At 48.2% G+C, this 22,525-nt stretch overlaps 9 protein-coding genes across 9 annotated transcripts; 4 read left to right on the plus strand and 5 right to left on the minus strand.

Annotated features, from left to right (window-relative positions):
- Positions 1-2,238: 2,238 nt before the first annotated feature.
- Positions 2,239-3,646, plus strand: B0J16DRAFT_190785 (uncharacterized protein). Its single transcript, XM_046122788.1, has one exon. It carries the CDS (start codon positions 2,594-2,596, stop codon positions 3,392-3,394), a length of 801 nt encoding a protein of 266 aa, XP_045977777.1. The 5' UTR covers positions 2,239-2,593; the 3' UTR covers positions 3,395-3,646.
- A 2,343-nt stretch (positions 3,647-5,989) lies between these two features.
- Positions 5,990-9,160, plus strand: B0J16DRAFT_190798 (Sodium/hydrogen exchanger family-domain-containing protein). The gene is made up of 2 exons (XM_046122789.1): positions 5,990-8,213; positions 8,267-9,160. The coding sequence occupies exons 1-2, from the start codon at positions 6,126-6,128 to the stop codon at positions 8,990-8,992; spliced, it is 2,814 nt and encodes a 937-aa protein (XP_045977778.1). The 5' UTR covers positions 5,990-6,125; the 3' UTR covers positions 8,993-9,160.
- A 167-nt stretch (positions 9,161-9,327) lies between these two features.
- B0J16DRAFT_190806 (uncharacterized protein) lies at positions 9,328-10,486 on the plus strand. Its single transcript, XM_046122790.1, has one exon. It carries the CDS (start codon positions 9,489-9,491, stop codon positions 10,278-10,280), a length of 792 nt encoding a protein of 263 aa, XP_045977779.1. The 5' UTR covers positions 9,328-9,488; the 3' UTR covers positions 10,281-10,486.
- B0J16DRAFT_405815 (uncharacterized protein) lies at positions 10,287-11,080 on the minus strand (the record flags this gene model as incomplete). Its single annotated transcript, XM_046132925.1, has 2 exons — positions 10,643-11,080; positions 10,287-10,588 (listed from the first exon to the last, which is right to left on the minus strand). The coding sequence occupies exons 1-2, from the start codon at positions 10,956-10,958 to the stop codon at positions 10,287-10,289; spliced, it is 618 nt and encodes a 205-aa protein (XP_045977780.1). The 5' UTR covers positions 10,959-11,080.
- A 69-nt stretch (positions 11,081-11,149) lies between these two features.
- B0J16DRAFT_350131 (putative deacetylase LmbE-like domain-containing protein) lies at positions 11,150-12,818 on the plus strand. The gene is made up of 3 exons (XM_046129008.1): positions 11,150-11,781; positions 11,895-11,997; positions 12,061-12,818. Exons 1-3 carry the CDS (start codon positions 11,568-11,570, stop codon positions 12,599-12,601), a joined length of 858 nt encoding a protein of 285 aa, XP_045977781.1. The 5' UTR covers positions 11,150-11,567; the 3' UTR covers positions 12,602-12,818.
- A 94-nt stretch (positions 12,819-12,912) lies between these two features.
- Positions 12,913-14,479, minus strand: B0J16DRAFT_358627 (Alpha/Beta hydrolase protein; the record flags this gene model as incomplete). Its single annotated transcript, XM_046129601.1, has 4 exons — positions 12,913-12,956; positions 13,001-13,267; positions 13,324-14,202; positions 14,257-14,479. The coding sequence occupies 4 exons, from the start codon at positions 14,477-14,479 to the stop codon at positions 12,913-12,915; spliced, it is 1,413 nt and encodes a 470-aa protein (XP_045977782.1).
- A 1,495-nt stretch (positions 14,480-15,974) lies between these two features.
- Positions 15,975-17,984, minus strand: B0J16DRAFT_350134 (uncharacterized protein). The gene has a single exon (XM_046129009.1). The coding sequence runs from the start codon at positions 17,542-17,544 to the stop codon at positions 16,099-16,101; it is 1,446 nt and encodes a 481-aa protein (XP_045977783.1). The 5' UTR covers positions 17,545-17,984; the 3' UTR covers positions 15,975-16,098.
- Positions 17,985-19,084: 1,100 nt separating this feature from the next.
- Positions 19,085-19,480, minus strand: B0J16DRAFT_389327 (uncharacterized protein; the record flags this gene model as incomplete). Its single annotated transcript, XM_046131809.1, has 1 exon — positions 19,085-19,480. The coding sequence occupies one exon, from the start codon at positions 19,478-19,480 to the stop codon at positions 19,085-19,087; it is 396 nt and encodes a 131-aa protein (XP_045977784.1).
- A 1,326-nt stretch (positions 19,481-20,806) lies between these two features.
- Positions 20,807-22,287, minus strand: B0J16DRAFT_376080 (uncharacterized protein; the record flags this gene model as incomplete). Its single annotated transcript, XM_046130747.1, has 4 exons — positions 20,807-21,297; positions 21,347-21,656; positions 21,706-22,018; positions 22,120-22,287. 4 exons carry the CDS (start codon positions 22,285-22,287, stop codon positions 21,132-21,134), a joined length of 957 nt encoding a protein of 318 aa, XP_045977785.1. The 3' UTR covers positions 20,807-21,131.
- Positions 22,288-22,525: the final 238 nt, after the last annotated feature.

Here is a 22,525-nt window from a genome sequence, read left to right on the forward strand (position 1 = left end):
ATCTTATGCTAATGGTGCCCAGCGGTGCCGGGTCTAAAGACTTCCGAGTCAATGATGGACATGTTTCTGTGTAGTTATTGGTTTGGCGTTGATGTCAAGGTTGGTGTCACCTCGTAACCGGCAGCATTCGTACTGTATTATCGGATAGCCAAGACCCTTAGAAGTCGCGTCGAAGTGGCTGAGCTAAATCGTTAGAACCACAGAATCTTTTCGATCTCCTTATGACGATACGGATAGGCGTCTCCTTGTCGAGATGAATTTCCCCTTGACTTGCCGAGGTAGTGAGGTGACAAGGGAGACTAGCAGAGTAGCATTGCCTGATGGGTCAAATGGATTACTCAGTTGAGCGACCTCAAACAAGAGGGTCGTGCTCTTGGCGAAATAGTCCTGACGATCTGTGTACAAACGGGCTAGACAGGGGATGATCGTCGATATTGATCATCGGCGAGTACCGAAGCCCTTCCGAAACAATAACCAGAGGCCTTCGGAAGAAAACAAACGGTTAGAAACTGATGGCTTGAAGCCTCGAATCATCATGTGCATAAAAAGTCTTTGTCTCGTGGAATGTATCAGTTCTGGTTCGTCCAAGAGTTTTTCTAGCTTGGCGTTGGGTCGGAGGTTTGTAAAGCCACATTTCTTCCGTGACTGCGGGAAAATTCGAGGCCTTTGAGAAGCGAGTACAGAGAGTAGAAAATAGATAGCCATTTTATCCCTATTTGTGGTGGTACTCTGTTTGCTTCTTTTTGACACCCTCGATTTAGCTGTGGGGTTAGGCCTTTCAGTGCGCCCTGGTTCTTTTGGCAGACGGCACTTCCACTTTTCGATCCGCCAAAAGATGGGTATTTCTGGGGACAAATTTTACTGCAAGACTGACAAGACAGGGATCAGGACAAGGGTCTTTTAATGACAGTCATAGCAAAGAATCCTATCTTACACAGCACAAAAGAGACGAGGTCAAAGACGTTGAGATCATTGTTCAACATTGGAATAAAATATACAAATTCTAGAATCTTTAGACTCTCTGTATTTCTGACTCGAGGCACCACAAAGACGGTAGTACTGTATTCGGTGCACTTGGCGTATCCCATCTTAAGGCTCTGATTTGTTGGAAAGTCAATGCGTGTGGTAGAATGAAACCCAAAACAAATGGTCTGAAACGTTAGGTAGTCTGACGTGTGTGCGTGTGTCTGTGAACCCTTCTTTTTCTTCTTTGAACTTTTTTACTTTACTTTCCACGAGGTTTAATGCCACCCGGACCGATGAGAATACGAGGATCAGAGCAAACATTCGTTGTTGGCAGAGTACAAGGCCATGTTGTGCTCTGTGCAGTGTCTGTTTCATGAGCAAACACAACCAACAGGAATAGATTTCAACAGTATTGTATCACATACAGACACATACTCTGTACATAGAGAAGAGAGGGTCTATACTAGTATTGCGTGACGTCAAAGCCAAGAGTGGAAAGAAAAAGTCATGCTGTCTAACCCCTGATGATCTTTATAGAACCCACCCAATGGATCACCGTAGTCTTGGCCCTTCCGAATTGTGATGCGCCCTCTTGAGGTTTCAACCCCAAAACTACCCTCGCGTGAAGCTAGTGATGTGCATTAGATATCCCTTTTCAGTACAATAATGCTCCATTCAATACTTCTTCTAGCTTTCACCATCCCTGATCATCCGTTCCCATCCCGTTCCTTCCTTTCTTCTTCCCTCTTGAGACTAAGCTAGAGGCTAGGTTCTTGGACTTCCCCATATTCCCATTCCCATTCCCATAATTATTCCTCTTCATCGCATTCTTAAAGGATTTGTGCATCCTCATCCACCTTTCATTTACTTGTCTTTCATCTTTTCTATTTTGGAGAAGCGAACAAGATCTCATCATCACTCATTTCGGTTGTGAAACTGACATCGACCTTGCCTGGTAGAGGAAAGCTGTGCTCCCTCGCCTTTACATACTCGATACTTGGACTCTCTTTTTTATCAAGTCTCATATTTCTTTATCTATTGCATCCATCGCTTTCTGCATTCCTTGCATTCTATTAATCATCTTGGCGTGCCTCAAGACAATCACTCGACGCTATCGATCATCTATCAGCTCGACACTTTCATTTCCCTGTTCCTCAAATCGTAACACTCTGGAAACGAAACGCCGATCAAATTCCTTCTCCTGTTTACAGAACAATTCATTCATTCAATACTCGACAGGGCATCGCATAGCCACATCCAATCTATTTAATAATCCTTCAACATCCCAATCTTCAGCTTGAAACGATCTGCCCAAGGATTGTTTCACTAAAACGCGTACGCATAAACAGCAAAAACTACGACCAACTTCACTTTAACAGTTCGAAACCGAATCCTGTCAGCTTGTTGGTTCCTTCAGCCTGGCTGTGAGCATCTTAGCGCGTTTCAACCGGGTTCCTGTTTTATTGATCGGAAGATCCATATCAATGCTTAGAGCTTGAGCCAAGACATCAACCAGCCCGTCTTATAATTGAGCTTGAGCAGCACACTTCGATAACTATCGAAAATCTTGTTTCTGAAGATACTATTCTTTTTTACTCGTTGATACTTACAACACACAACATTCACAATGACTGGACAATCTACACGACGATGGCTTCAGCTGTCCTTCCTTCTCATGGCTGGTACCGCTTCAGCAGGATCTCTCAAGCTGGCCGACTTTGAGTCCATCGGCGACAAGTCATTCCCATCAAGCTGTGTTCAAGCATACGACACCCCTCTCGAGGCATGCACTCCCAACGACTTCACCGGTGGCAAGGCTTGCAGTGCTGCCTGCAAGGACTCAGTGCAACGAGCCCAGGGCTTCATCCAAGCCTCATGTGGCGACGTCTCTACCGACTCGGAATCTCTTCTTAGCCGTGGTCAAAAGGGCAATCTCGTTGCTGTTCTTTGCCGCGATGTCGATGAGCCTCAGTCCCAACAAGAGACCCAATCCCAGCCTCAATCTGAACCTCAACCTGTGTCTGAGCCCGAGACTCAGCCTCCAGCCACCACAACATCACACTCCGAGTCTGCTACCAAGATCCAGAAGAACATTCTGATCGAGACCAGCGTTTCTACCCACTCCAGCAGCTCAAAGGTCAGCTTGGGTGAGCCCTTGTCCGCCGTTGATGAAGACCTCGCTACCAAGAGCACTGGTCTCGTCATCGACACAGAACAGCCTACAGGCTCTCTCCCTATCCCTCAAGCTCCCAGCCAGATGCTCACCTCAATGACGAGGTCTGCCGCTCCTAGCCAGACCGCCGAGCCAGCTGATGAGGAGCCTACCCCTACGCCTACAACGGCCGGCGGAGCTGTCCACGCTCCCAGCTTCAACTTTATGTGTGCATCTTTCGCGGTGTCCGCACTTATGTACATGGTCGTCAACTAGAAAGCTACTTCGATACCAATTCAAGACTAGGAAATTTAAGGTGTAGGATTACTGTATTTTAATTGAGCGGAAAAGGTAGAATGCTAGGGGCATCGCAAGATAGACTGCGCCAGCAGTGAGCATCTCACAATGAGCAACGGACTCGGCCAAATTTAAATCAATACCCGTCAAATCTAGACATTATTTCTGAGCATGTTCGAATTTAGTGAAGTCAAGGATGAATGTTCGTGTGCATCAGCACGCATCTTTGTTTCGGTCAAGTGATTGAGGTTGTCAGTGAGCGCGAATAGCTTCACAATGCAAACCCCGTCACTTGAATCATCGTGTACACCATGAAATCTCACCCAAAGAATATGCGGAATACAATTTTACGATGCTTCAAATGATGAAGCTATCACCAAAATATGTCTTTGGCCATTTTCACCACCTGGTGCGGTTTTACGTCTTGGCGCCTCGATGTGAGAGTTCTTGGTACTTGGCGAGCCTGGGGTGCATCTCTGGGCATCTTGGCTGCACCAAAAATCCAGGGTCTACCAGATCTCCAAGAGATGTCCAAGACCTTGGGGTTGCAACCTCAATTGACGTCGAAAAAGACAGTCGCATTTCCATGAGGACAAAAGACATGGTGCTTTCGCTGTATAGTCATGATATTTCACAGACCGCTTTCTGCGGTAAGATATTTTATTCTTAATACTGCCTTGACCGACGGAATGCCCCAGAACTAGGCGTAGAAGAGATCGGAGCATTTCTACGATGAGAATAGTGTCTTGTTTAGACATTCTCACTGACGTCAGTCCGACCAAGTAAATGGTCGAATTGAGTGAATTTTTAAGCCTGTGGATAAACTGAATGAGGAATAATACCAGAATACAGGCCTGTCGTCGTGAGGGATTTCAGGGCCCAACCTACCTAGGTAAGCTTAAACCGCCATCAAACCTGGAAGCTGGTCTGGCCACTGGTAGCTCCCGCATTTTGCATGAAAAAGAATAAGCATAACATTGACCTCGCAGGAACGAACAGGCCTAGACGGCGCATTTAAGCTTGTCTAAGTTTACAGCCGTTGGGGCCGTTAAATTGGGCCGCCATTATTACTGTATGCATCACCGCCATGTGCGAAAATGATGAGAGACTCAAAAGGGACAAGGGCGCAGGGAGAACCCAGCACAGATGTGATGGTTGCCAGAAAGCTGTTTTCTATGGCTGCTATCGTGGGGGATACCAACAAGTGATGAGCCTTTGGGAGGCCGGAAGTGTTGATCGCATTGCGGATCACAAAATTCAGATACAAAAAATGACTCGAAAAGACCGAGGTTAGCGCTGCAAACTCGTCATTGAGGAAATGCGACGATGCCAAGGAAAAGTGGCATTGGCTAGAGGATCTTCAGGTGATACTCGAGGAGGGTTCGCCCGCATTTTCTTGTTTACTCGCAGAGGGAGGAGAAAATGTCGATTCGTATCGATGCTGAGAAGAACAGTGTCCCCACCTGTTGGACGGGTCAACTAGGGTCTTGTCGTGCTGCTTTCAATATAGAATATTCTACAACTGACTAGAAGGGGAGAAACAACACAATATGGCCTCAAATGCATTGTGCGTGCTATTGATCAGGCGTCGTTGGGCTTGTAATATTGTCCCTATCGATTTTTGATATAAGACAAGCGTAAAGATTTTGAGGCGTCAAGTGGGACTTGGTGTTATTGGTTCCTAGGCACTGGGAATAAAGTCTGGGCGTTGAACAAGGGAGAGGCATGTAATATGTGATTAGCTGACAAGTAAGACACGGCTTATTGGGGAGAGAACTGATCCGGACCGTTATCGTGTCCAGTTACTCAAAATATTCTGAAGTCTATTATGATCTCGTTAAATATCTGGATGGTACAAAGGAACGAGAAGAAGAACTAGAGATGTTGGTTCATCTTGATATGAGATGTACTCTGCCGGTTTCTCCGGCTTGGGTGTTCTTGATAATCTGAATCAAAGCAGCGGTGCATGCAAATGCCCCCCACTCAAGGCTCTTAGCGGCAGTTCAAAGACCGGGGCCCCTGTTCTTCACCTTGATCGTGTGTTTAGAGGTCCGAGGTGGACGGTGACGATCTCTATCGACTCGACTTGACTTGATCTAGAGTTGCCTCCGGGGACACAAATCTCCAGCCGAAGAAGTTAAAAACAACCTTAAAAAGATTGCCATCCATCCTTCTTTCTTGTTTCGTCATTCTTCTCTCAAGACTCGATATCTATCTTTTCGGGGTCTCACCTTGCCAAGAAGACTGTGGCGCGGTGGCGTATCATCCTGGTTTTTATAGGCGGTGTTGCCCTGTGACGACACTCTTCAGGCCCTGTGCCATTTTCGACCTGTGCCTGCGATCGCCCAGTAGGTCGGTTGACGGGGATTAGTCTAAACGGTTCGCTCTTTCTTGTCTTGTTGAGAAATTCTTTTTTCTTTCTTCTTCCAACAACCATTGGATTGGACTAGACCATCACATACACTTTTAAGGTCTTTTGTCTTGTCCTTCTTTGTCGCTCTTTTATCTCGACCGATTCGATCTTGTCCATGCGGCGCTTCTCATCCAGACGAGTGTAAACGACAATTGACCGCGGCGCCGCCGCCGATTTTCGCCCTTCGCGATAACGTTGTTGTGATCGCCTCCGAGATCGCGACACCACCGATTCGAGTCCAGATAACGACAAACAAATCGAATATCTTTGTATACTTAGGTATACCAATTATCCAAAATGGCTTGGCATCACCTCGATATTACCAAGCCGCACTTGGTGTACATCATTCTTGGCGGCTTCACTTCCCTGTTCATGCTATGCTCGTCTTTAATCAAGGAGCGCTTGTACATTGGTGAAGCTACGGTTGCTACCCTTTGCGGAGTTATCTTCGGTCCTCATGCTGCCAACCTCATCGACCCGAACTCATGGGGTTCTACTGATATTGTCACGGTCGAGTTCTCCCGAATTGTACTTGTCGTCCAATGTTTCGCCGTCGGTGTCGAATTGCCCAAGTTCTACATGGAGCGCCATTGGAAGTCCGTTGTCTTTCTTCTGATACCAGTCATGACGTTTGGTTGGCTCATCACCAGTCTGTTTATCTGGTGGATGATCCCGCCACTGGATTGGCTCGACAGTCTCGTTGTAGCTGCCTGTGTTACTGCTACTGATCCCGTTTTGGCTTCATCGGTTGTTGGTAAGGGCAAGTTTGCCAAGCGTGTCCCCAAGCATCTTCGAGATTTGTTATCTGCTGAATCTGGTTGTAACGATGGCATGGCGTTCCCCTTCGTCTACTTGTCTCTTTACCTAATCCAATACAAGCGAGATGCCCAAGATGTGAGCTTCCACTTTGTTGTTTACGTCATCCTGTACGAGTGTATCGTCGGTGCCATCTACGGATTTGCTATTGGCTATATCGCCCGCCACGGTATCAGGTTCGCCGAAAAGCGCGATCTCATCGATCGAGAGAGTTTCCTGGTCTTCTACTTCGTTGTTGCGCTCTGGTGCGCCGGCTCAGGTAGTATCCTGGGCATGGACGACTTGCTGGTCGGTTTCGCTGCCGGAGTTGGCTTCTCAAACGATGGATGGTTTGGCGAGAAGACTGAAGAATCGCACGTTTCCAACGTTATCGATCTTTTGCTTAACTTGACTTATTTCGTCTACTTTGGAACGATCATCCCGTGGGAGCAATTCAACAATGGCGTTTTTGGTCTGGTCGCTTGGCGCCTGGTGGTTATTGCCATTTTTGTGCTCCTGTTCCGCCGAATTCCTATCATGTTGGCCCTGAAACCATTTATACCGGACGTCAAAACATGGCGTGAGGCCTTATTTGCTGGCCATTTCGGTCCAATTGGTGTAGGAGCCATCTTTGTCGCTATTTTGGCCCGAGCCGAACTCGAACACAAGGAGCCAGTACCTTTAGCGCAACTGCCACCCCCGAATTCTGAACACTATGAGCTCATTTATCTCGTGTGGCCTATAGTGTGCTTTATGGTCGTTACTTCAATCCTGGTTCATGGATCTTCCATCGCTGTCTTCACCCTTGGAAAACGTATTAACACCCTGAGTTTGACAATGTCCTACACAGCTGCTCCTGAAGACGGCCCAACTTGGATGAACCGGTTGCCTCGAATCTCATCTCAGTCTAGGTCCCAGGCGAGGTCCATGTCAGAGGCATCTATCGACGAAGAGAAGGGTCCTCAGTTCCCTCCCGATGCTGCCATCCCAGCCAACAGCCCCTACAGTCATTTGTTGCGTAGGCAGAATGATGGAAGTGGAAGCCGATCGCCTTCTGTTGTCTCACGGAGACGTAAGAACAAGAACTGGGACGACAACGGCCCTGGCGGTCCCATTGCTCAGTCTGCCATCTTTCCCCAACGTCAACCTTCGACTCTCATGTCTCCTACCGAACCATATGAGCAGGACGATTCTCCTTCGCAAGACAACACTGAATCGACTCTGGCCGCCGATGATAGCTCCAAGGAAAAGAACTCTGACAAGATTGAACAGGCAGGGGAGAGCCCTGCTGGCAGCAGTGGCCAGAAGACACCACCTAAGCCTGTGAACATCTATGAAGAGGGTCATGAAATGGTATTCGAGAACCAGGAAGGAGACGTACTCGATGTCGAGCCCGCACCTGACTCCCACAAGCAAGACGAGAACCACGTGCCTATTACAGCCGTCAAACCAGGCCATGACAAGCTTTGGACCATGGCTGGCTTCAAGAAGAGAGTGGGTGATGTCTACAATTTTGAAATGGAGAAACGTAAAGACAAGGGTCAGGATCGACGACACGAGCCAGCCAGAGCCTATCAGTTTGGAAACACGGTAAGTCAAACCCCAGAAATCTTTGCTGAATATTCAATTCTAACAACTCGCAGATTATTGTTGAAGACGCGGATGGTGAAGTTGTTAAGACCTATGAGTTGCCTACGGCCAAGGGCGAGAGCTCCCAAGCTGGTCCTAGCACATCTGATGCGCCGCCAGCTCCTAAACGTACCTGGTCCAACTTTGGAGGTGTATTCGCAGGTCACAACGCAAATGAGCAGACTAAGAAGACCGTTGCAGAGACTCAAGCTGCTGACGACAAGGCTATTCGCTTCACGATTGGTGGTGTCGGTCAGCGCATGACCAAGGAGGACTTCATTCGAGAAGTGCAAAAGCTGGATTCACGAACAAGAAAGGAGGTCGTAGAGCAGTCAGATGCTTCTCATGCCATCAAGAAGGTTGCCAAACAGGATCTTCCTCCTGAGACTGCTGTCAAGGCCGCCAAGGCTGCTGAGCATCACGCTCTTCCAAAACACAAGGAGCGGACCCAACCATCTGCATCTCCGTCTAAGCCAGCAAGCCCGGCCAAGCCATCTGAAGAAATGGGCGAGACAGCCGTCGAGCGCAAGCGCCGCCTAGCAGTGCTATCGAACCAAGAAGAGGAGGAAAGCAAGGATATTGGTGAGACACCAGCCGAGAGACGGCGCAGAGAGGCTGCTCTGGGTCTTGGTAACGAAGACGATAGCGATGATGAGGGTACAGAGAGAGTGCCACCCAACCGCCGAGGTATTACGTTTGCTGAGTCGACGAGACCTGGTAGAGGAAGGACTGGGAAATAGTGCATGACTGTGTACATTGTGGGGCGGGTATGTTTGCATATATGATGATAATAATCCAGTATGAGTATTGATTATACGGGAAAAAGATAATGGGCATGGTGCATTATGTAGCGTATGGCATACAAAAATCAAGTCATAATTCGAATGAAATAGATTGAGATTTCCAACATTTACGTTATACGAACTGTTCAACGTCTTCAGGCCATGGCAGCATGTCCTATACGATAAAGTGACCAAAGCATCACGACCTCATGTTAGTCGGGCGATACTTCGAACAAATGCTAGATGAAGACTTAGAGTGAGAAGTCACGTGTGCGGCTGTGTCCTTCAGTGGCGCCAGATTCATTCCATCTTGTCATATTAGTCTTTCTTCTGCATTAATTTACGCCATGTGCTAGTACGCAAGATGCGCATTCCATAACTATCTTCTGTATAAATTGTTGCCAAGAAATTTGACATATACCCCCAAAACCCCCACCTTCCATATCGAGATTCAATGGACAGTAATGGTCAGAGTGATTCGCCGCTCTCAATAACCTCCAATATCGCGGGCATGTTGACCTTCGTCGTTGCTATTGCTGCAGCATTCTACGCCCGCCTCACATATCTACGGAACAGTGATGATGAGTTCTTCCGCGTCAAGACGTCTTTGTCGTGGTATAAGACAGAATCCACATGGCTGGCAGATCTTGTAACAGCTATCAATGCCCAGCATGAAGGCTTTCATACGCATCAGCCCGAATACCAGATGTATACTTTTGTCATGGATGACCTGTTGAATCTTGAACAGCGCCTGCTTGACATTGTTGCTGAGACGGAGGCTAAGGCGAGCATGAGCGACGATGGCGAGAGTTGGACACTCATGCCACGGAGCTGGAGCGGTCGTACAACAGTAGCAATGGCTTGGTTACGGGTCCGAACCAAAGCTTTGGAACTAGTACGACAGCGTGAAGGTTTGACGGCGAGGGTGCAATTCATGCAGATGAGTATGATATCCTCTCGACTGAGGGATCTGGAATCGAGGACGAAGTGGAGGGAAATGAAGATGGATGAGAGTTCGCGCAAGCTTGAGTCTCTAGTAGAAGGCCAGAGGGATCGGATTCATCGGCTGGAAGATCTTGTGAAACGATGGACACGTCGTGATCATTCTGGTCTTTCGCGGGCTGAGACGTTGGCAGGTCTTGAGATTGGGAGCTCCGAAGCGAACAAGGTAGTCGAAGATGACGGGCTCGTCACGCCAACAGGGTCCGAGAATGCGACTCTATCCAGGAGGTCAAGCAAACCATGACATGTTTTATCTGAACCCGTATCCGTTCTTGTAGGCGTATGCGACCGCAATACAGAGACTTGGGAAGGCCCAAAGGATATCCATTTCGACCACAGACCAAACCCATAAACAGCCGATAGGAGGTGCTTGCTTCATGACCGCGACGTATCCGTAGCTGTTACTGATGTGGATAAGATAGCAGCCGCCTAGAGTACTCGCGACGAAGAAGATAGCTTGGCGAACAGGCTCCTGGTAGTCTTGGGGGACGAGGGGAATAAACTTCTTTTGCGAATAATGCGGGTGGAGGACGTAGAAGAGACCGATGAATACTGCAGTCACCACCGTGTTAGTGATACTCGCAACCAAGGTAGTTGAGAACTTACAGAGCCAGGCCGTGAGAGTTCGCTGGACGACTAAAACCCAATCAATGTCCATAGCATACTGCTGCTGCACAAGTACATCGAACGTAAAGTGAAGCGTAGCAATAATGCCAGTCCATAGTAGTGTCTCAAAGATACGTTCTGTTCGAGGCGACAAGAGGGGACCTTCGCCATCAAGCTCGCGCTGTCGACGATCAGCTTCGGCAAAGAGGTCTTTACCCTTTGCGAGATCGACGAGAGTCTCCTTGTTTGGACCAGAGCGATCGGGCTGCTCAAGCTTGATATCCTTAACGGACTTTTCTTTGCGTTGACGCGCCATGATTGGGTAGAGATCGAGTGGATGATGTCGTGGTTGAAGCTGGAAGTCAATTTAGCTGAGCTGAGCTGAGCTGTTCCTGAAAGACAACGTCAACAGGTTACTTGTTTAGGTTTAGCGCATCCCATACAAATGGAAGCCGAAGCGTCGGGCCCTGCCGCTCTGCAGGTGATTTCTGTATGGCTTAAGAGCTGGGCAAAGGCGGGGCTTCTTCAGCTCTGGGAGCTTCTGAGGCGGTGAACCGTTGGTCAACTTTACAGAAGGTACGGCTCGTTACTGGAGGTCTCATGGGGGTTGCCTTAGCGATTGGCATTTGCGCCCTCGTGAGCTCCTGCCCCTCCATATCCAAGTTTCACTTGTTGTTGCCGCGTCTCGTGCCACATTTTGTCTCAGCCATCACACATTTCGTTTACGAACCGGGTCACAATCCAGCTTCCCAGAGGGGTTGAATTCCCTCTTATAACAGTGCAATTGATCGCAGCGCAGCTCTCCAGCTCTACTTACAGCTGTTATAGACATTGCGCTACTCCCGCCGAACTACCCGTCCTCTAGTAATACCGCCCATCGCAACAGAAACCGCATCGCAATATCGTCTCCGAAACCGCCGCCGATATGAACGTTCTTCACATTTTCGCAGGTCTCGCCGTCGTGGTGCCGGGTCTGTACATGTTTACAGCGACCCAGGCCCAGTCGACCATCAAGAACAAGCGCATCTGTCTCTTGATCGCACACCCCGATGACGAAGCCATGTTCTTCTCGCCGACCGTCCTCGCCCTCACAAAGCCCGAGAACGGAAACCACGTCAAGATTCTATGCTTGAGCACTGGTATGAGCCGACTGCAACGACCCGTGCTTTGCAATCGCATCATGAAGATGATGCGACTATACAAAATTGGTTGAAAGCAGTTTTGGCTGATGGTGATTTTTGGCGTGTTATAGGAGATGCCGACGGGCTAGGAGACGTTCGCAAACAAGAGCTGGTCAAGAGCGGTTTGGCGCTGGGACTGCAAAGCGAAGATGATGTCTTCGTGGTGGACAACCCGTATGTTGACTGCCTCAACCGGTCATTACTATTCAGGAAGCTGACGGAATATCTTAATTATAGCACTGACTTCCCCGACTCTATGACGAGAATGTGGGACAAGAACCTGATCGCTCGTCTGCTAGGAAGCACTTTTGCGCCCAAATTCGGTCACGAGCGCAAGAACAATCTTAAGCCCTCTGCCAACATTGACATCCTCGTCACTTTTGACAGCAACGGCGTGTCCTCTCACCCTAACCATATCTCCCTGTACCTCGGTGCTCGATCCTTCATCCAGGCTCTTACCACAACCGAGTCGGAGTGGCCAAGCCCCGTCGATCTATATACCCTCACCTCTGTGGGTATCGTGCGCAAGTACTCGGCTTTCATGGATTTCATCCCTACACTACTGTCGTCCCTTGGGTTCAACAACCAGGATAAGGAGCGCCCTGAAGGTCTGGTATTCATGAACCAGCTTATTGGCCGAGGCGCATACGGCACCGCTTGGAGTGCCATGACCCAGGCGCACAGGAGTCAGATGGTCTGGTTCCGCTACGGCTGGATCACTCTCAGCCGCTACATGACCATCAACGACCTACGTCTTGAAAAGGTCAAGGCACAGTAATCAAAATGGAGTACAAAGGAACCGCATGGCCAGGGGAGTTTGGAAACTATCTTGAACATTTGTTACTATTTGTACGACATCGGCGTACGTTTTGCTTTTATACCTTGCTTGCATCTGAACAGGAATCTACAACACGACGGAGGATGTTTCAATTCGATACAATTAACGGGCAGAGTCTGGTTGTACACAGCATGGAAATGAGAATTGAAAGATGTATTGTGAATTATTGCCTAGCAGGCTCTATGGTCCTGTCTACCCGAACGCCTTGATAAACATAACTCATTAAGTCGACTTGATGGCCTTCTTCTGCATTACCTGCTTGAACACCTGCAGTGCTGTCTCCGGCTCTGTTTTGCTGTTAGTTGAAGATATCCGGCGTGGTAAGGGATGTGCACTTACGATAATATGGCACCGAATGGCCAGCTCCCCAAACCTTCAAGAAGGATAGGTTGTCTACCGTCTTGTACCGACCACGAGGTTTTCCATCGACATTGTAGTTGCTGAAATTCGCTGCTACGTATTCCTTTTGACCAGGCCACTCGAGCGCATAAGACGCCCAGAGGACACCCTCCCAGTTGCAAATCCAGTCAGTATCACCAGCCCAGATGAGAGTGTTGATACCACGCTTCACAACATCAGCCAAAGGCCCGACATATGATCGCGAACCTGTACCCATGTTAGCATCTAATCCCGTTGTCGCTGTCATTCCCGGGGGTACTCACCATCTCCCGTTTTCGCCATGTTTGCGTAAACGGTGTCACTACACTCGGTAAACGGGGTATTGGCACCAATCGCATCCATGGTCTCTGCTCTTGTAAGATATTCGAGAAAAGTGTCTGGCGGGTCAACGTCATTTTGTCCGATGCGTACATCGTAGACGTTGAAGTCGGTACCGCTGGCGATAACGAGGTTGGTGAACATTTGCGTGTTACAAGCCTCATCAGCTTTGGCACACTCTTCGTCTTGTCCTTCAAGCTCAGTGCAGTTCTCCATGAGAGGCAGGCAGTACTTGTAGTATGAGTCGAGAGCAGTCCTCATCTTCTTATCTGTGAGGATCTTCTTGTAAGGGTTGCGGTTTGCGTATGTGGCATAGGACTTGAATTGTCTCTTGGGTTCAATCCAGCCGTTGTTGATGCCCAGCGCAACCATATCAATCTTGTGGCCATCCACATCGCCCTTTTTGATCTTGTCATTTTGCTTGAGGAAGTAGTCGGCGAATTCAGGACCGTAGTGTCCACCGTAAGACTGAGTGAAGAGACCGAACTCTCGTGACTTATACTTGGGGAAACGATCCAAAAAGACTTGCATGAACTTCCAGATATAAGGAGCTGCTTGGGCTGTTGAGTTGACGTCCTCGGTACCGGTGCTGAAGCCAGAACCGATGGGCTGATCGATGTAGAGCATGTTTGCGTACTCGTTCCATGAGTGAGGGTTCAGGCTTGGCTCAGTATCGTTGCCGACGAAATGGCATGGTCCATGTTCAGTGAAGAGACCGACCATGGAAGAACATCCAGGACCACCGTTGAGCCAGATGGCAAGGGGCGCATCCTCTGGTTTGTTACGAGCTTCGAAGAACCAGAACCACATGCTGTGGTTCTTTCCTGTACCTCGTTATCAGAACATGATCTCGATGATATAGAGATGAGTTTACATACCGACATTCAAATAACCAGAGTGCTGATCAACTCCAGGCGTAGTCTCGCAGATCCCAGAGTTACTGACATATTCAAGCTTGGTGTTGGTGGAAGCATGCTTGAAGACCGTGAGACCGTGACGTTCCAATGTTCGGAATCTTGGGCTATCAGGAGTAAGACCACCCCAAGCATTGACTGAGCCGATGAGGCCTAAGACAGCCGCCGAGATAAAAGAGAAGCGCATCGTGAGGGTTGCTTGATGGTGTAAACTCGACGCTTCCAGACCAAAAAGGAAACCAAGTATAATATGGACAACGCGTTACTGCATTCTATTTATAAATGATCCTTCGTTCCTGCCCTTTTCTCGCATTGTGGAACTATCCTGGTTACCTCAACCTTCATATCCAGGAACCCACGTTCTACAGCAAGCATTGATCGTTGAACAACCATGCGTCGTCAATAAGAGGTTAGGCTGTTTCGCCATGTTCCAAACAGAGAGTGACGTGAACCCAGACGGGAAAGCGCGCTTGGACGGAAATGGTCAAAGTTGCTGCTTCAGAATCCGGTGAAACATTTCTTCTCCCTAATAAACATCCATTTTGGTGTTGCCGTAGGATTCTATCGGGGATGATGATCGACAGGGGATCTTTTGATTGGAATTCCACCCTGATTGTAAAACGAGCATCTACCAAAGCGCGCGGTTCTTCCTTCAATCATCGATAGCTTAGAACCACAATTACAGCGATTCGCATCTAGGTCCCTTGTTAGCGCTTGTGGAGTCATTAACCATCTGGGATGATATAACGAACCATCCACTTATAAAGAACAAAAGCAAGCAGGTTTGATCTCGGTATTTATACCTGATACCGTATATAATCATTGACTTTGCCATTCAATATCAGTGATACTGCACAGACTCGTATTGCTTTTCAACTAACGGACTTGAGCTCTCACGACATCGTACGATATATACAGAGTATCTAGAGTCAGTTTGATGAAAGACGTTCTGATCAACTAGCTATTCAAGTCGATACTCAAAGTCGATAGGACCAATTTCTCTTTCATAGATTTCGCTGCTGGGTGTTGATGGCCCAGGTGTCTAATAGATAACCCAGAACAGTTGACAATAAGCCATTCAGCTCACCTCGACACTATTTCCCCTCTCCTGCAAGCCATGAATTCACTTTCTCACATCTCCAACTCTGTCCTTTCTAGACATATTATCAGGTCAAAATGTTTTCAGGTGACCTCGCCTACGTCCGTATATTTATACCGTACAAATCTCCAAATGTTATATCCATTCCACTGCGCAGCATGAAATCGCCTCCAACAAGTCCAGTTGACAGCGAGAACAAAGACATTGGAGCGAAACTCGATGAGCGATTGCCGTGTCCGCGAATCTACTTGACAAGAGCGCAGAAATCTACATAACGTCAAGTCTCAAATTCAATTCTCTTCAGCTCAGACGATACCAGTTATGCAGATCTTTCACCCTTCATCCGATCTCGTCTCAGCGTCAGACACTTTCCACAACACACGTTACGTTCCAGCCGATCGTTCATCCCATGTTGCACAGGACGACACAAGCCTTTCGTTTCACTGCACACCGCCGGATGTTAAAACAGTTATGACCAAGCGATGGGATGGGTTATGTGTTTGAGTGTGACGGATACGATTTATGACTTTATGGCAACTCAAACCGAGATTGTCTTTCAACCATTTATATGTACTAGGAAGCATAAGTCTAAAACAATCATTTCATTCATACCTAATTAACGTTCCCAAATCTATGGTATATCCCTCTTGTAGTACACATAACACCATATAACCAACAAAAATCTCAAGAGCTCGCCATGCCTCTACTTAGAAATGTACACTGCGCTTCTTTTGTACCTTCTTCCGCTTATCCTCGTCCTTGCGACTGCTGAAGAAACCACTGACGCTTGCCGCTGCTGGACCTGCATAAGGTGCTGCTCCTTGCAATAGACCACCTAGACCATGGCGCTTCTTTCCGCCCTCACTAGGCCCAGGTTGAGCTTGTGCAGGCGGCGGCGAAAAGGTTGGCTGTGGTTGGCCATTAGGTGCTGGTCCGCTGCTGCTAGGTCTCGCAGGCAATGCGCCTGAGGCAAAGTGAGGTCGAGGGGGTAATGGCGGTGATGGGTGACCATTGTTTGTGCTTGCGTTTGGTTGGTTCTGGAAATCCTGACCAGCCATGCCAAATTCCCGACGTAATCGCTCCGTCTCCTGTTCAACCTCAGCTTCTCGTTTGCGACGTTCCTGCTCCTCAGTCTCCAGCATCTGCTGGATCCTCTTGCGCTCCTCCTCCTCTGCCTTCTCACGTTCCAGTCTTTTCCGCTCCTCCTCTGCTACCATGGCCTGCAAGCGTTTTGTTTCAGCGTCAATTTCAGCCTGACGCTGGGCGTTATTGTTTGGCGGTTGCGCCGCGGCTTGAGCGCGAGGGGGTGACGATGGTCGGTTGTTGTTCAAGGCTCCTGCCATTACTGGACCGCCGGAGGAGTTTGCTGGTGGGCGAGAATTTTGGCGGCGTCGGCCATTCGAGGCAAGGATGTGAAAAGGATCTTGGCTCGGGCTTAGGTAGAGATCCTTGATGGTTTCGGCACTCATGAGAAAAGCAATTTCGAGACCTCTTCGGTCCTCAATCTCAACTCGAGCCATGTTGGGCTCGTATATGGTCAACGTCGAGTCGTGCTTCGCCCGGAAGAAGGCCACGGTGATATCAGGCTCCTTGCTCTTCTTGCCACCCACGTTTCTTCCAGTCATATAGCATGTCATATCCTTGCTCAAGCGCCCATCTCGTTTCCAGCGAAACACCACCTTGGGAACCAACTCGGCGAGAGATGGCCGGTCTTCCTGGTCGATCTGGCTGGCACTGGGCAACTTGAAGGACCTTTCTGGCAGTTCAAATTCCCAGGTATCTGTCTTTCCCCAACTGCCCGGATGTTGTTTGACGGCGATATCCTGGTCCGGATTGTACAGCGAAACCGCAAAGTTGTCCGGTATGGTAGGGGTTTTGGGTGGCTGGTTGCCGTTTTGCGCGCGGATTTCAGCAGCAGACAGAGTGGGCGACACCCATTCAGGCTTGACGCCTACCTCTGCGTATATCACAGAGTTATTCTGCGAGTCGAAAATGCCGAGCGCATACTGGCCATTGGCGTCGGAGGGAGATGGTCGCTTTACGAGGTATTCGGGACTCGGGTCTGATCCATTATGTGTAAAGTAAAGAATACTATTGAGCGGGTTTTCTGAAGAGGCTTTGAATCGGTAGGTAGGGAGGTTTTCGTCGAGCATTTTGTCTACTTCGTTCCTCGTCTAGAACTTGAGTCGCAATTCAATGTTTGTTGGTGTCGCAGAGTTAATTCGCAGAATGACGTAGTGATCTATCCAGTCGTAACACGCGCGCAACGAGACTTTGAGATCGAAACGGTATGTCGCAAAGGAAACGAGAAATCGTCAAAGTAACGAGAGTAGAAAACAAGTTGTACTAATACTCGAATAGGTTGTTGAAAGAAAAAGCCTTGCAGCCCAAACAATTGCGCGGCAGGCTGAGACTTGGAAGGCGGGGCAGTTTTTGAAGCAGGGAAGTCCTCAGTTCGAATGCGATCCAATGCAGCTTGTGACTGATTCAGGATGGTCACAGGGTCAAGAGAAACTTGGCTGACGAAGTAATACCAAGATCTTGAAAATAGCTGAGAAGAGAATAGATAAATATAGAGAAGAACAGAGAAACGGAACATTCCTCTGTTTGATTCACTTCATCCTTATTTCCGTTACGTACCGAACGTGGCCAAACGCCACACCCGACTTCTCTATCCAGAGAGGCTGTGCATGTTGCTATTCTCGTCCTATTCCTTTCCCTTGTCATGTCAAGTTATCGGATTGTGATAGTCCGATGAGAAGGCTCAAATGATCGTCTTCCAATGGCGAATGTGCCAATGGGTGGCGTTCAAGATACTACGCATCTTCAACTTCCTTGTCAACGCGCGTCCAATGACAAACAACCTGTTTGAGCCTCGCAACTGCGTCACCTTCAGTGCATTCATGTTTCTATTAGGTACGCGTGCCAGTAAACGATGACTGATTTGCCCTGCGTCAAGGTAGGGGAATATTGGTTACTAAAGGCACAAGAGACAAAATAGCCAGGGCGCTCCCTGTAAATACAGGCTCAGTGTTCAGCTAAGAAAATGTCTTTTCTGTCATTGCGTAGCTATATACCTCAGAAATAGAAATCTGTCTTGACTGTTCTAGAGAACCAAAACTCATTGTCATTTATCTCTGTCTCTTCCAGCGATATACCAATGCAAAAGCCACAAATGCGTAAATTGTGTCTCGTTTTTGTGAGACTTTGTAACCCCAACCCAAGATGTGTACATGATCCCGTTAACGCCTTGTAATCCAATGCCAATGCAGTGCTGTCCCTTCCATAACGCCTTCTCGTGAATCTCATGTCATAGTCTATGCTCGAAGAGACCTTGTTCGTCGCCATCCTCGCTCGATTGCATGCGTCCAAATCTGGATGGCTCTTTTCGCATTCGGTACCTCCATTCTGCTGGGAACGCATGTTCATGGGGAGCTCAACGACACAATGATTGCTGCTGTGTGTTCGCGCCCAAGTACTTGTGCAAAGCCCAATGCCAGTCTAATTCTCAAGTAGTCCAATGCGCTCGTCATCGTGTATTCCCGTATCATAACGCTTTCATAGCCCTTCTCTGCCTGGCTCGATCCGAAAATATGTCGCGAAGTAAATGGTGCACCAGCTATCCTTCCATTTATCGCGCGGGCGTGCCAGTCCGTACTACTTCAACACGACTGTCCGGTTCACGCCATTGCGCTATGCGGGAGGCGTATTATTTGTCGTGTTCTGTGTGGTTTCCTGTGTGGTGTTTTGTGCAGTATTCTGTTCTTCGTCTGTGGCGGGAGGTCCTCTGCGCGGTCGTCGTCTTCGGCGTCGATTTTGTAAGCGTGGTCGGCAGCATGGATACCAACAGCAGAAGAAACAGGCAACCACCAAACCGATGGCCAGGCCGATCAGAAAGCCGCGCATGATTTTCTCTCCGTTAGAGCCTCCCTTAGCGATGCCCATAAATTTCTCGCGAAACAAATCATCTGCGAACGCATTCGAGGGAACGACGTTTCCGGTGGTGCCGGCTGTTGAAGATTGATCACTTTCTGGCGACGAGGCATGCTCGCCGCGTGAAATAAGATGCCATGAGGGTGGTATAGGCATTGTGCGAAGCCGGTGCGGCAGATAGAAGATGGCTGCCAAACGAATGGAAGAGATGAGGGGGCGGAAACTGAGTGAGGATTAAGCTTAAATTGTAGCGATCCAAGTAACAAAAGTAGGTTGTGAAACTCGACAAGAACTCCGAAAGATGGACCGGAGCGGAAGTAACGGAGGTGGGATGTGTCGGGTTAAGTGATCGACAAGATGCGCACCACCGGGGTATTAGATTTGACCGCCGAGATGATAAAATAATCTAGTCCCTTTATGCCGCTTTACATCAGCATAAAGGCTATTTGTTTCTGGCGCCTCAAGTCCGGAAGACAATTCCTGCTACCCTCCAAAAGTATTGGGTGCCTTCTTGGCCCGTCAGGATGAGGCAGGTGCAAGTGATGCTGGAAATCCGGCCCGTCTTGCGAATTATATTGTCAGTTGCGTCCGGTGATTGGAGGACCCTTTCCTCTCGAACCGCAAGTGTTGAAGAAACACAAGTGAAAAGATCGGTGTCTGACTTGTCAACGGAGAAATCACCATAAAACAGAGCCAAGATTCTTGAAGAGAAAAAAAAGTCCGGAGGTTGAAGAAAAGGTGATTGAGAATGGAGACAAACTGGGGGTTGGGGGTTGGAGAAGGTAGCGCAGCGCATGAGAGGAAGGAATCTTGTAAAACCCTCAGACAGAATTGACAAGGATTTTCCCTTTCTCCAAAGCTAATAGGCATCAAGGAAGGCAGGGAGCAGGGAAGATCCCATCTGGCTTGCCCGCATCTCTCCGCAACTTTCAGCTACAGCATCTCTCCCTCTATTTCTCCCTTGGCGCAGTTTATAGCACCTCCCTCATTAAGCTAATCTCTTTAACTAACGGCCCAGATCAATGTCATGTCGAGAGAGACGCCAAGACGTTTACGAATTCCCAACGGCCCAAGCTTCAATGTCACGGATATACAGTTTCTAATCCACCCGATAGGATAGGCTAAACGCCAAGGAATACATATCAGTACTGTTTGCCCCAAACTGTGAATGCCGTTTGTGTATAAGCGGATGCCAGCAGAAGAAAACTGGACAATCTCTCGGTTTAAAAAAAAACAAAAGCAATTAGTCTCAATTTCAGCTTCACTTTCAGATTCACTTCAATTGATCGTTAATCCTTGACAAAGGCTAAATTCTAATGCCTTGATCGGTCTAGAGGTTATACACGTCATGCCCCCATTGGTTAGACCCGCAATGTGGATGTTCCCCCGCCCCGAACCCGGAAACTGCGGGGTGCTGATAAGGTTGAGGCGGCGTCGGGGAGATTTCCGCTTGATAGAGAAAATGACTCGGTTAAGCAGGTCCTGTAACAACAACAACACCATCATAGAATGCCATACACAGACAGGTGGGTAACAGAAGAATTGTCCTCTAAGACTTAGAATACCAAAATAGAGTAGCCTAAGTACATATCCAAGCTACCATAAGGTGACCAAGTTATTTCATCTCTTATGTTCACAGCGGCCATCTTCTGACACCCTGACAAGACGACAGAGTACTAGGTAGTCAGACAGAGTTACATAGAGGCAGCATAGAAGTAGCAGAGAGACATCAAAGAGGCAGAAAAGGCAGTGAAGAAAACAAAAAAGCAACAATTCTTCTCTGATCGCTATTGGTTACCACTATTATCTAACCACGTCTCTTACTCCAAAGGTTACAAAACTGAGCCGCATCTTCACACTCTGGAGTGGGCTTCCGCTTTGCCGCTTCTTCCTCTTCTTTCTTCTTCTTCTCCTCTTCCGCTCTCTTTATGCCTGCTTCTAGTTCCTCCTTCTTCTTACGTCCTTCGAGCCAACTACTCAAGGTTAGCTATCAATCACAGGATGCGGTTAGATTCAACTCACAGGCTCGTGATAGTGAAGATGGTTGACGCAGCAATAACAGCAAACATTTCTGCTATCATTAAGATGCGTGGGTGATCGACCTTAAACGGCCCATTTTTGCTGGGCTGTGACACCTCCCATGCTCGAAAACCCGCGAGCACCGTTGCGACTACACCACTCAAACCGAAGATAGTGATCACCAACATTTGCCTTTTGGGTACTTTCGGTACAGACATAAGAGACGTTGCGCCGAAGTACAGATAGGTAAGAACGTCGTTCATTGAAGTGACGAAGGTGTCCCGTGCTAGTTCAACGCGCCGAGTGCGTGTACCTAAAGATCGTCAGTCTTTGTATGTATGATATTTGTAGGCATCGCTTACATTCAGCATCAGTCGGTGAGCATTCATGGACACCTTTGTTTATACGGACGAGATAAATTGTAGTTGCAAGGGAAGTAGACAACTCAATGAGCGCGATGGGTGTAAGCCACCACCAACCCCAACTGTTCGGGCGCTCGGTGGCGGGAGAGACTGGCAACAATACATTCATCTTGAGAATAAAGTAGAACCAAGTGTAGGTTACCAGACTTGCCATCCACAAGCTTGTCTTGTACTTTTGCAAAAATCCATCTGGGTCCAACCATTTTTTGCACTCTTCTGGGGTTACTTGGCCTGGGTGAGGTGGTTGTTCTGCCTTCTCTTCCATGCAGAGTATCGCGAGTTCGGCTATCTAGGCGAGCTGATGGACAACATCGTCAGTAGTTTATCTTCCATGGAATTGAAGAACTTGCTTACCAATTCCAGAACATAGAAGATAACTCTGAACCAATAAAAGAATGTTATAGAGGTTGACTCGTTCTCCTTTGGTGGCAATGCTTTGGCGCGCAGATACAACAAACTCCAGACGATGAACAAGCCACCTAAGGGCCCGAGGATGCCGGCGAACAACAGTGTGCTGGCCATGTTAGATATATCAGCTAAGCTGCGTGATAGATGATAAAGGTGCGGCGGCGATATTCTGTGTGACAATACAATACGTGAAGATGTTGTTGTGTGATGGTTGAGCTAGAAGAACCTGCCGTAGCAGAAACATATATCTTCTAAGACCAAGGTCGTTGATGAGAGAAGGTGCACTGAAAGAAGAGAATGCAGTTAAGAGGGAAGGTCTAATTCCCAGGTAGGTACCTAGGTGACTGCCTTC

The sequence above is a fragment of the Fusarium flagelliforme genome, assembly GCF_020744385.1.
Source record: "Fusarium flagelliforme strain FIESC 12 MPI-CAGE-AA-0113 chromosome Unknown B0J16scaffold_8, whole genome shotgun sequence".
NCBI classification, from domain to species: Eukaryota; Fungi; Ascomycota; class Sordariomycetes; order Hypocreales; family Nectriaceae; genus Fusarium; species Fusarium flagelliforme.